At 38.6% G+C, this 13,926-nt stretch overlaps 2 protein-coding genes across 2 annotated transcripts in view; both read right to left on the reverse strand.

The window, feature by feature from the left end:
• LOC148740074 (uncharacterized) overlaps positions 1 to 13,926 on the reverse strand; it is a 93,825-nt gene that overhangs the window by 78,717 nt on the left and 1,182 nt on the right. The window lies entirely within an intron of this gene.
• Positions 10,995 to 13,926, reverse strand: part of LOC148740082 (uncharacterized) — a 4,128-nt gene continuing 1,196 nt past the window's right edge. The window contains exon 2 of the mRNA XM_088748158.1: positions 10,995 to 13,082. Coding sequence (XP_088604284.1) covers positions 12,454 to 13,035 — 582 coding nt within the window. The 5' untranslated portion in view covers positions 13,036 to 13,082 and the 3' untranslated portion in view covers positions 10,995 to 12,453. The remainder of the gene's footprint in view (positions 13,083 to 13,926) is intronic.

The following is a 13,926-nucleotide window of genomic DNA, read 5'->3' on the forward strand; positions in this document are numbered from 1 at the left end:
AATAAACCAAGCTGAAATTACAGGAAGGGAATAATATACAATATAAAAAGCGCGCGTAGCCTTAGTGCGTTCTGAGTTTTTTTTTTTTTTTTTTTTTTTTTCAACTTAATTCATAGAACTTGCCTCATTTTTTGTAACTCAAGATAATGAAGAATAATTCTATCTACATCGTGGCTGATTATCTTAAATGCGCACAAATTACTTTAAAAGGTCACTATGACAGAACGAAGGAAAATCACTGTTTTCATTCAAACTGAGATATTGGGTGCGAAATCCAGCATAACATGTTGAGCTCTAGAGAGAGCCAACTTCTAAAACCGGTAAACATTTGTTGTTTTCTAACATTTTTTGGCCTTTTTTTGGTTGGAATAAGGCAGTTGCTTTCGTAGCTAAATATAGAAGTGAGACAAGCTGTAATTACAAGAAGGGAATAATATACATAACGCACGTAGCGTTTGTGCGTTCTTAATTTTGTTTAACTTAATTAATAGAACCTGCCTCATCTTTTGTAGATCGAAATAATGAAAAACAATCTTATCTACGTCTTAGCTGATTATCTTGAATGTGCGCAAGTTACTTTGAAGGCCACTATAAATAAAGAATGAAAATCAGCGTTTTCATTGCAACCGAGATATAATGCGCGCTATCCCTGTAAAAAAAAAAAAAAAAAAAACATTTTCTTAAAGCTTAATAAACACTGATTTCAGATATTTACTCTAATTTTATGATTGAACAGAGTTGGAGCTTATTCTTTCGTGCCGAGACATATTACAACATACTTTTGACGACGCATTTTAACAAACACGCTTCTATCTTATCGGCACGTGACGTATACATGTTGATCTGAAAAAACGTGTCTGAAATTTTTATTTTAACACCTCTTTATTTCTTAGCCATCCTTTTAACTTCAAAGTAGCGCTTTTGAGCGAGGTTTTCGAAGTAGAGGCTATATCTCAAGAAGTAAAGCAAAAATCGAAAATCCGGGACATCCTTTTAGGTTCATTATACATCCAAATTTCACGAAATTGACCGAATAACAGCCGAGAATAAACTATCAATAGATCAGAGCTCATACCAAAAACACTTAAATTAGAAAAAGTGACTTAACATTTTTTATACCATAACCAAAGTTAAGCGGAGTGTAGCTGTTTGATGTTTTGTTGGTGTTTGTTTGTGTGTTTGTTTGTCGGTGTTTAGTTTCTACGCGTTCCTAATTCACACCTACGAAGGCTGTTATCCATTTGATACTACATGTATTTTGCCTGTCGCCGCTGATGCTGCAAGATAGTGGAGAGTGGATACAGTTTGTGAGGAGTTAGGTCGAGCAGGTTAAGTGTGACACGCGTGAATATGAGGCTATTTGTATCGAAAGGTAGGTGATACAACTGGCAAAATCAGAAAAATGAGGAAAGAGGTCAGGCATTAGACCCTGGCCACTGGATTTCTCTGAGTCTGTTAGGAGGCCCAATCACTATTGGTAAGTAATGTGTCCGCTCTGATGCAAACTGCGAATAAAGTTACCTTTTTCCTGAGTGGCAAAAGAGACTTGTCCCTTTTGGACATGATAAAAGCTTGAAAACAACACTTGTGCTCATTCAATTAAACATGTAGTTCTCAACTAAGTTTTGGCAATTTTCTTATCAAAACACCGATTGAAATACTAATGATGTATTGCATGTTTTAGATCTGACGTCACTAAACAATAATCACTAAATAATTCATATCTCCTTGAGAAGATGAGTTGTGAGTCACTTAAATTAATTCTATTGAATTTGATTTTCTTGAAAAGTTCTAGTGGCAATTAAATTGTTGCCAGTGATGATCCAAAGTCATTAAAAGATTAGAGCGTTGCAGCTGGGGGGCTGGACAAGTTATTTTCTCTTTGCTATGAGAGGAAAGAGATTCGCCATTACTGACCATTTCAAAATATTCATCTAACTTGGATCACAATGTGACATTAAATGAATACTATCATCCTCTATAAAGTTCTTCAGTTCTAAACTAAGTGTGAAAAATTAGGACCTGATCATTTTTAACGTATCCATAAGTTGAACGAATAGGACTGGGATGGAGCGTTTTCTGTGTGAGCACTAAAACCAGAGTCATATTTGGTCGCTTTGTATCCCTCTTCAACAAAAGAAGTTTCGTCAGTTTCTGTGATTTCAATCCCTTGATTTGCACGATCACATTCCTCTCCTCCACCAATCATCATCACTGATCCATCACCATCCCTCCAGTCACACCAGAAGCCGATCAGTATTGTTGGCGCTTTGAAGGTTTCCCATTCTGTTTGTTGAAACTCGTATGTTGGCTTGTACTGTCGGCCATATTGAACCGCACAACTTCCCGAATATTGATCACTGGCCCACACTTCTAATAATAATAATAATAATAATAATAATGATAATGATAATAATAATAATAATAATAATAATAATAATAATACACTTTAGTTAATTTAGAGAGGGTGGCACGGAATAGTTGAAGTAACTAATAAACTTGTGGCCCTCTATTTAAAAAATTCTAACAAGCAATGTACGGTTGAATTCTAACATAACTATCAATGAAACTAGGTATATTTATCTAATAAGAAGACGAATTAGGAGTAAAAATAAAATGTATCTTGAGAGAAAATGGTGAATCATATGTTAGACTATAAGATGATTTAGTTTCTGTTGTAAATTAAGAAGGTCGTTTCTATAATTGTTCTTAAAAGATTATAATGGCACAGAATTACTGAGTTCTAGACTTAAGCTATTCCAAAGTTTACAGGTAGTGACTACGAATGATCTACCGCCCTCGGTCATACGATTAAATCTTGGGAAAATACAGTTAGTGTTGCTATATCTTGAAGCACGATGGTGTTGCTGACTATTAAGTATTAAAGAGCCTTCAGTATATAAGGGTACTTCACGCTTGACACGTTTGTACGCAACGCAGCATTTAGCTATTTTAGATTCTTTATAAAAAGGGAGCCACTGAAATCTATTGAACAGCTTGACGCTAGACGCTTGGTTGTCAGCATCAGAAATTACCCTAGCTGCTCGTTTCTGCAACTTTAAAACACCACCTAGAATCTCCTTGTTACAGCTAGTCCAGATTGAGCTGACGTAAAGCAGGACCGATCTAATCATAGAGTTAGTACAATAATCTTTGTGTCATGGGCAGGCAATATCCTATCTTTTTCAATATTCCGATTCGCTGGGACAGCTTTTTACATAGTTTCTCAACATGGGAAGTAACTGCTAGTTCAGAGTCAATTTCAAGGCCAAGCAGTTTAATACTGGGGACAAGTTTAAGTTTAGTTCCATTAATAGTTAAAGCCATCTCGTAATTGATCCTTAAGGCGAGACGCTTACCAGTAACTTAGTATAGCTTTGGTCTTGCTTTCGTTGATCGGTAGTTTGTTGGAAGCTGCCCTTTCGGAAATTTCAGCAACTAAGGAATTCAGGTTCTGCTCTAGTCTAACAATTTAGCTGTAATTCCCACAGGAAGTCAACGTTTAGTTTCCAGAATTTTGTTACCCCTGAAATCCCGAGATGGGTGATCCCATTCACATAACCCTATTGAAAATGGACCCGCGACTTGTTCAAACCGGTAGTGAAAACACGACGTCATCTTGTGGCACATCCCCATTAGCTTATCATCATGAGGTCCTCCTCCCCCCTTCGTGATATACACGACAATGTCAACGGAATCAAGCAAGATGCCGTAATCGGAGACTGACACTGTTTTTAACTTGTCATCCTGGTTCTCTAGAATTTAGTACTAGGCCTCTTATTGGTGTGCTGAACCAATGGAGGTTCAAATAGCGTCCATTTTTCTATTACCTGGATTGACACGCTCGTAGAAAACTTGAACATGATTGATTACATGATATGTAACTTTTTCAAACTGTTCAATAGATACAAGGACTCTCAGGCTTTTTCCTTTTTTTCAAAAATTTTTATTCGTCCACTTATTTAGGCATAGGGTAAAAGATGGACTGGACTGGACGATTTTTTGAACGATTTTTTGGACGATTTTTTGGACGATTTTTTGGACGAGTTTTTGGAAGATTTTTGGACGATTTTTTGGACAATTTTTGGACGATTTTATAAGGGGGGAGGCACACCTTTAGCACTCAGGCAGGAGCGGGTGCACTCGAAAAGTACTGAGGGAGGGTGGGGAAGAGTGTTATTACTCAGGGAGGGGTGGTAGGTGGTTGTAATTGTAAACGCTACTGGTTAATGGAGCTTTTACTCGATCGTAATAATTATTGATTGTTTTAAACTAACGAGCGAAGAAAATTTAGTGGTGAACAATAAAGAAAATACTTATGTTTCGGAACTATCGGTCTGATAGTTGCCTCTTGGAAATTTGATGTTCTCAAAAGTAGCATATTTGTCCTCGAAGCTTCGCTTCTCGGTCAAATATTTGTTTTAAGAACATCAAATTCCCGCGGGGCAACTATCAGCCGATAGTTTCTCGACAGAAACACTCTATTGTTTAACTAGGTACTTCGGTGTAGTGCAAAATTCTGTGATCTCGTCTGATAAGATCACCGACAAAAGGAAGATAGATATATTCAGTACTAACATACTGTATACACAAAGGAAAACGTGAAGCAACTGATAGTGCACACACGAGTCAACTCAAAAGGCACACGGATAACTCAACAGGGGAGGATCGTAAACGCAGTATTTTAAATATAAATTGAATTCCAGTGTTTACGTGGCAGTTTCGCTTTCGCATCACCGAAATTCCGAGATCTCGTCTGAGAACATCAGTGACAAAAGGAAGAGAGATAAATCTGGTAATTACACACTGTATACACGTTTTTCGAGGTGTGCGTTTTAGAGGTGTGCGGTCATGCGGTCTGCGTCTTCGAGGTCTGTGTTAACGAGACACCTGAGAGAATTTTGCTTTGTACGATATAGTAAACGTACAAACGTTAAAATTGCGATAGCGCTTGAGAATTGTATATTTGCGGCTAAAGTCAAGGGAAAAGGAACGGAAATTCTGTGATATCGTCTGATAACGTCAATGACAAAATAAAGATAGATAAATCTGGTAATTACACAAAGGAAAACTGACGGTGCACAAGTCGACTCAAAAGGCACACACATAATCTATGCCAGACTGGTAACTCAACAGCAGAGGATCGTAAACGCGATATTTTCAATAAGAATTAAAGTCCAGTGTTTACGTGGCAGTTTCGCTTTCGCATAGCTGAAAAAATTAAAGAAACGTTGCGGCCCAGTGCAGAATGTTGATATAGGAGAAGTCAGTCGAAAACCGATTAAAATCATTTTTACGATCAAGTAAAAGCTCCGTTAACGAGTAGTGTTTACAATTACAACCACCTACCAACCCTCCCTGAGTAGTAACACTCTTCCCCCACCCCTCCCTCAGTACTTGTCGACTGCACCCACCCCTCCCTGAGTACTTAGGGTGTGCCTCCCCCCTTATAAAATGGTCCAAAAAATCGTCCAAAAAATCGTCCAAAAAATCGTCCAAAAAATAGTCCATAAAATCGTCCAAAATTAGTCCAGTCCAGTCCATATTTTACCCTATGCCATTTATTTATCGTTTTATTTCACTTATTTATGCCAATTTAATAAGATATGGAGTGCTCGACGTAGCTTCAGAATAATTTTTTGATGAAGTATTCGGTTAAAACATTAAACAGATCTTGCATATTTTATATCAGACATTACTAAAGAATCATCAATGAATAGTTTACATTTCCTTAAAAGATCGATGAGTTGTGATTCTAACTTAAATTAATTCTACTGAATTTGACTTTCGCAGAAAAATCCTAATGGCAATTATTTTTTTCCCAGCGAGGATCTAAAGATGTTTAAGGATCTTAGCATTGTTGCTGGGGTGCCCTTCAAATCATTTTATCTCTGCTGTGAGAGGAAACAGATGCGCCATTATCGACCATTTTAAAATGTTCATCAAACTAGGATCACAATGTGATATTAAATGAGTATTATTATCCACTACAGAGTTCTCCAGGTCTAAATTAAGTTTAATAGTAACGCTCTAAATGTGTTTAACAGATCCATAGGTTCTATGAGTAGGACTGGGATAGTAGATTGATTGAAATGTGTTTACCATGACCAAGACCATAACCAAAGTCTTATTCACTGCATCCCTCGTCATCAAAAGAGGCATCGTCAGCTTTTGTGATTCCAATCCCATAATCTGCACGATCAAAATTATTTTCCTCCTCCACCAATCATCATCATCACTGATCCATCACCACCATTCCAGTCACACCAGAAGCCGATCTTGTCGGCACTTTGGATGTCTCCACTGCAATTAGCCTGTTGAAACCCATCTGTTGAATTGTACTTTCCTCCATATTGAACCGTACAGTTTCCAAGACACTGATCAATGGCCCAACCTGTGCCATTTCTAAAGTCGCCATAACTTGTGATTTTAGATCGAAATTTTTGGCCACTCAAACAATTACCTGTGGTCTGTAACAAAGGGGTGTGGCTGGAGTTGTCACTGCGCGTGATCTTTAATTCTCTACCGCTGACTAACCAAAAGGCTGGTGAAATCATATCATTGTTCATAAAGGGGTTGTTTGTTGTTCTAATAGTAACTTGCTGGTCATACCACCATCTCCCATCGTCACGCATCCAATTCTTGCCATCGCTGTTTGAGAATCGAGCGATAAGAGTCCAGTCTTGATTGTGGGCAGCCATGTGGCAGTAAACCTATTAAAGAAAGAAGAACAAGGTTTTAAGTTGTTTGCATCGCCAAGCATAAGATGGATTAAAGGCTTGGTTATCTTAGCGTTCACCTGCAATACTGTTAAAAATTCAAATCATGCTTTGCCCCGCTATTTACTTGCACTGCTTACCTGAAATTCCATTTCCCCAAATTTTAGCCTGTATTCGCCATCCAGTAACTACTTGTTATTTATTATTTTAGCAACTTCACCACATGAGTTGGCGACTGTGGGATAAATCCAACAACAGCATTCAAGTTCACCCTTCTCAATGGAATATAGTATTATTTAATTCGAGTATCGTTGCTTTGAAGCCACTTTTTTGTGCCTTCTACGAGAGTTTTCCAACCTAAGAGTTTTCTTCTTGATTCAATTTACAATCTCTTTAAGAGCATCTTTAGTACTGAAATATCCTATTTTCTAATCGCTCTATTTCGAGCGGTTACTATTTCTAAATCTTTGCACTTTAAAGCATTTAGATGAAAGTATTCCCATCTTGAGGGTAAAGCCACACCAATAAAAGAACACTGATCACCTTTTCTGTTTTTAATGACAAACGTGGACAGCTTATTCGTATTCTACGCCTCTCTAGGTGGGCCTATTGTAAAGGATAGTTACGTGTTACTTTCCTAGATTGTAACGAATTGTGTGATGATCTCGCTTTCCTCGTGTTTTTTTCTTGGCGAAATTTGAGCCGACGGAATGGGGTGTTCTCCCGCGGAGGGAAAATTGATATTCATTCAGCATTCCGTGGTCGTGTTTTAATCAGCTTATGCATTGGATAAAGCGCAGAAGGCGTCATGAATATTAGATACCGCGGTAAGGGGTCAGCAAGGAGAACCAATGAGCGTTATTTATCGCTTTTTGCAGCCAGCTGCGTCGGAGAATATGTTTAAGCTTTTGAACCACTTTTGCCATTAGTGAGCGAGAGCATTTTTATCGTAATAGGATCAAACTGCGGAATTAAAGCGGTATTTAACAATACGGCCAGGAGTTCAATGAATCCTAGTCGCCAGTGTAATAACGTGTAATAATAGTTTTCTTCCGATGGGTTTTCATTTTTAAGGCTGCATGCCCATCCTTTTACACATTAGGTAGCTTTAGCAACGACGACGGTGACGGCAACGAAAACGTCGTGTCGAAATCTAACTTTTAGTGTTTGTAACTCTTTCGAGGTCATTCCGATGTGTCTCACTTGGAACATGCTGGCGAAGTATTCAGGGACTATATCACTACGAGTGGCGTTAAAGTAAGGAGAAAGAAAGAGAAATTAACTGTCATGCGCTCACGTTCTCAAGAAAACCTAAAGTTTGGTTATTTCACGTTGTTATTTTGCCGAGAACGGTCAAGAAATGTACCAAAATGTTAAACGCACGTGCAGGGCGACTGTCTTTGCTCATTAAGCCTATTGTTTTCTGCCGTTCTCGTTGCCGTCGCCGTCGTCGTTGCTAAAGTTCCCTAATAGGGAATTTAAGCAAACCACGACGGCGACGGCAACGAGAACGTGGAAAAACAATAGATCTAATTGGCAGAACAATAGCCCAGCACGTGCGTTTTAAACCTTTGTACATTTCTTAGCCGTCCTTTGCAAAACAACAACGTGAAATCCCCAAAATTTGCGTCGTCTGCGAAGCAAAACCGTGGCGGCCAATTATTTTAATTTACGTTTGGAACTCAACGCTACTTTTACGCGTTATGTTGAGTTGGAAGTCTGGCGCCCTATGAGACGGTAAATACATGCAGCCATTTTCGAAATTCCAACTAAAAGTAGAAACTCATTTTTAATCGACGTCTTCGGCGGCGTTGCCGTCGTGACTGCTTAAGTTCCATATTAGCGACCTTAAGAAACCACGACGGCGACGCGAAGGAAGACTTCGATTAAAAGATGAATTTCCACTCTTAGTTAGAATTTCAAAAATGGCTGCAGGAGCTTACTGTCTCATACAGTGACATAGCTCAACTTCAGCATGACGTATAAAGTAGCCGTTGAGTTCCAAATGGAAATTAAAATAATTTGCCTTCGCGGTTTCGGTTCGCAGACAACGCAAATTTTGGCGATTTCACGTTGTTGTTTTGCATAGGACGGCTAAGAAATGTACAAAGTTTCAAAACGCACGTACTGAGCTATTAGAGAACTTAAGCACCAGACGTTCTTGACAACACGAACGGTAGAGAAGCCGCGTAAGACTGGATCGAGGCCTTCGTTCTTGGCGCGAAATAGGAAGGTTAAGCAGTTGACGTTTTTTCAGACACGGACTTCTATCCGTGTTAACATGTCTTTGCTAAAAGATGCTAGAGATATGACCTTAATGATCATGGGAATAAGTTTCTTTACCCCACTCTCGTGACAGAATGAATAACTCGTCTTTCATATTTATTAGGCGACTTGAAATTTACCACTTCATAGTTGTGTAAACAATTCGAACAAACGAGCGAGCATGAAGTTTTCAGTGCATGATCTGGATGCCTAGAGGACCATTTCTCTTTTTCTAAATTCGTTAACCTGAGCGAGATTTGTTATTTTTGTGTTTGTAGTCGGTTGCTCAAAACCTAGCAGGCATGCATACGATATACAATGTGCAGTTACAAAATACAACCGATGCAGAAAGACAATCATCTATCTCATTTTTCCCTTTGAAATTGTATCTAAATGTCGCTTAAGTGTCTTAATTCTAAATTATCGCTCAAAGTAATTAGTGATAAGCTTTAACCCGGTTTAAAAAAATCTTAGTTCTCTATGTGATGATTCAAATGGACATGAAATCAAATGAGTTAACTCGCCCAGACTTGGCGAGAGGATTGTCTGCCATTATCGAATCCCGTTTAATCTATCGATTAAGCAAAAACCACTTTACGCGCTACGAAAACGTTTTTTAATCACTTAATGAAAAGCAGAAGAGCTTTTTTATGGTTTTGAGTCAATAATTTATCTCCTATAAACAAAATAACAGCATATTTTTGTGGCGTCCTACCTTCAACCTGAAAAGTGGCGTTCTGGCGTCTGCGACGTGACCACGCGAACGTCATGACATGCGCAGTATGTACATAGTTCCTCTAATGACTTCCGGTAGGCGTTCGTGACCTCAAGAACGTCTAGTGCTTAAGCTCTCTATTGTTCTGCCAATTAGACGTCTTCTTTTTCCACGTCCTCGTTGCCGTCGCCGTCGTGGTTTCTTAAGGTCCCTATTATCACAACACGACGGCATACACTCGTTCTACGAATTTTACTCTTGGTTGGAGAAGCATGATTTGCGTTTAGCATTTTGTCAACCATTGACTATTACAAAGCCCTCCCATATACGTATACAACACTTCTCCTATGGGATAAAATTAAATTCTCAAAAATAAAATTCGAGTACACCTTCCCTCACAGAAATTTGCGCGCGTGAGAAACAAAACAAAACAAAACAAACAAGCAGATCTGTTGAGACGACTTACTAAGTTTAATTCCGGAACTCTTGTTTCAAAATTAACAAAGATCCCTGTAGCGACAATGGGAGGCTGTAATGTATTTGAGCGATCGAATATTTACATTGCTAGATAATGATTACAGACTGCTTGAATCTTGCGTCTTCATCAGCCGAATTATGTAAGTTAGCATAGTTTTCAACACGAATCAAGTAAAAAATATTCTTGAATAGACTTTTTTTTTAACTTTTAGGGGAAGGGTATACACGCTAACGGCCTGTTCCCAGTTGGCTTGACTCCCAGTTGACCAGTTGGCTTTAACTCTTAGTTGGCAGTTAAGGCAACTTAACGGCCTGCTCCCAGTTGGCTTGTTAGCTCAATTGGTAGAGCGCTGCACTAGTATCGCAGAGGTCAAAGGTTCGAATCCCGTACAGGCCTGATTCTTTTTTTTTTCAGGTCTGATTTTCGCTATTGCTTAAATATCGCTATCTACTGCGAGGATCGTGCATCATACGTATCTAATACCGCAGTTCAAAAAATATGAACTTCATATATTTCATTGTAACCAAAAGGTTAAGGGTTTAAAATAGTAAAAAAAAAAGAGAAAAAAATGGGGAAAAAGAAAACAAAACATATTCATCCATGCTGGAGCTTGTCATATTTTGTAAAAACAATTTAATTCTGCATTGGAAATAATAGAATTTCAGATGTGAACACACTATTTGGTGAGTCAAGCGTAAGTCTCTCAAAAAGCAATCTTTAGTCGCCGCTCCGGGGGGGGGGGGGGGAGGGGGTCGGAGGGGACGTTGTGGGGATCACGTGGTTTTACAGGGGAAACAAAAGCAGGGAACAGTGATCGCTAACAGAGTAGAAAGAGGGTACTATAAAGAATTGTCAGCCAATAAGGGGGATAATTACAACACTTAAGAGCCCGATAAATTGTATTGTGACACAACCAGACTCCTTTGACCTTTCCCCCCCCCCCTTCAAGACGACAAACAATCGAGAGATTTAGCACCGCATTTACGTAAAACGGCAAACGTCAGCTTGTCCTTTTACTTATCATGTATAATAGCGTAAACCTTGCTGCTTTAGTTTCGCATGTGCTCACGCCATGGTGGATTGAAGGCGCGTCTGTATGGCTAACAAAGAATGTTTTTGGTGCCCTTTTTCCGGTATTAAACTTCGGTCTATTCCGTGAGAGAAAAACGGAAGAAAACCTTACGTTCACGACAAACGCGTTAAATAACTCGTCAGATCACTTGTCACATAACTCGTCAGGTATACAGGTTGAAGTTATGATCCCACTGTATAGCAAATACAGACCTACTCATCCAGGCAAAATAATGAAGCTTCTCGGATGACTACACTATGATCTACATTATACCACAGCCAGCAAAAATTTTGGATCAAAGTAAATAGTTTTATGATTACTTGTGAACGTTTTCGGATTCTCCTCGACGTTTTCATCTGCCTTATTCGGCATCTTCATGCGACTTTCAACAGCCAAAATTCGCACTTCGTTCATTTCCATTTGCTTGTTGATCGTCTCCATTCTGAAAAACAGAGCGTGGGGCGTGGGGGGTGGGGTTTGGTAAATTTTGTTGTGACACAACCAACATCTACCGAAGCCCCCTCTCCCTCCCCTTTCCAGTGATAAGAAATGACCAGTGCCAAAGTTATTAGTTCCAGGCCTCCTTCTTGTTTATATCTGACATCACTACAAAATAATCAATTAATACTTCACATTTCCTTGAAAAGATTGATGAGTTGTAAGTCTGACTTAACTTTATTCTGCTGAATTTCGTTTTCGCATAAAAATTCCCTAAGAAAATTCATTACTTGACGAGGGAATTCCGCATTAAGCTGCACGCGAAAATCGATATCGCACGTATTGCGTAATTGAATTAAAACAAGAATAAAACAGGGAAGCGACAAAAAAAAAAAAAAAAGAAAAGAAAACAGCGTTACTTATAGTTGTTATGTAGACGAAGATGCGAAACAATATGACTTAGCCTCGTTTTCAACTCGCCGATTCCACGCTTAACACTTCTCCTCTTTAACAAATCAGATTCAATTCAATGATTCGATTTTAAAGGCAATTAATTTGGTCTCCAGTGAAAATCCAAAGATATTTAAGGATCTTAGCGTTGTAGCTGGCGTGATAGCAAACTTATTTTATCTTTGATATGAGAGGGGAAAGGTTCTTTATTACTGACCATTTTAAATGAAATGCTCATTTAGCTTGAATCACAAGTCAACCTCCACAAAGTTCTTTAGTACTATACTAAGTTTGAAAAATAAAGGCCTGATTATTTTTAACGGATCCATAAATTCAATGAGTAGGACTGGGATTGGTTCTTCGTTGTGACAGCTTTATAACCAAAGTCATATTCAGTCTCACTGGATCCGCGGTCAACGAAAGAGGCAGCGCCAGTTTCTGTAATTCCAATCCCATGATCAGCACGCTTACAGCTTTGTCCTCCTCCACCAATCATCATCACCGATCCATCACCATTACCCCAGTCACACCAGAAGCCGATCTTGTCAGCACTTTGGATTTTTCCACTGCACTCAGCCTGTTGAAACCCGTCTGTTGACTTGTACTGTCCACCATATTGAACCGAACAGTTTCCAAGACACTGATCACTGGCCCAAACTGTGCCATTTCTAAAGTCACCATAACTTGTGATTTTGGATCGAAATGTTTGTCCACCCAAACAGTTACCTGTGGTCTGTAACAGAGGAGTGTGACTGGGGTCGTCACTGCGCGTGATCTTTATTTCTTTCCCGCTGACCGACCAAAAGGTTGTTGAGATCATATCGTTGTTTACTGAAGGGTCGTTTGTTGCTCCAATAGCAGCTTTCTGGTCATACCACCAGTTACCATCATCACGCATCCAATTCTTGCCATCGCTGTTTGAGAATCGAGCGATAAGAGTCCAGCCTTCAAAGAAAGTACATGTCTCAACTTTTCTGTCACGATTTTTGATAACAATATGTAGACAGGTTATTGTTAGGATATTTTTTTATTATTTTTACAGCTTGTAAAAAAATTTTGCAGTGGTCTCTCCTTTCTTCTGTTTTTTTTTTTTCTTGGCGTCAGCAGTAAACTAATAATAATAATAATAATAATAGTAATAATAATAATAATAACTAACAATTTTTCTGGTTGCCGTAAAGCGGCCAAATTTTTTACCGTAAGCCGTAGAGAAAAAACTCGGACTCAATTCAGCTCTTTAGAGGATATTATCGTCCCAACGTTTAAGTAAAAGTTTCGTAACCGAAAAAGAAATTGGCCTCTTGGCCAAGCACTGCTAGTGAAGCAGACATTACTTTTCAGCTGTTGCAAAACAATATTCCCGTGTGTCATAAACCGTACATTTTTGTTGTTTCATCCTGTACCTCTTTGTTCATAAAAAAAAAAAAAACTTTGAAAGCCTGCTACAAGAATTTTCGAACCTAAGAATTTTGTTCTGACCGCATTTTCTAATTTCCTTACGAGCGCCTTTATTACTGAAATAAACACTTTTCTAATCGCTCTAGATCTATTTCCAGCGATTTCTGTTTCTAAATCTTTGTACTTTAAAGCTATTTGGATGGAAAGTATTACCATATGAGGGTATAGCCATGTCAATAAAAGAACATTTCTCGTCTTTTCTGTATTTAATAATACTATATGGACAGCTTAATCTAATTCTACGACTTTCTGTATGGGCATATCGGAAGGATAATTTTCCTAGATTGAAACGAATTGTGAGATGGTCTCGCCTTCCTTCTATTTTTTTTGG

The sequence above is a fragment of the Stylophora pistillata genome, chromosome 2, assembly GCF_964205215.1.
Source record: "Stylophora pistillata chromosome 2, jaStyPist1.2, whole genome shotgun sequence".
Lineage (NCBI taxonomy): Eukaryota > Metazoa > Cnidaria > Anthozoa > Scleractinia > Pocilloporidae > Stylophora > Stylophora pistillata.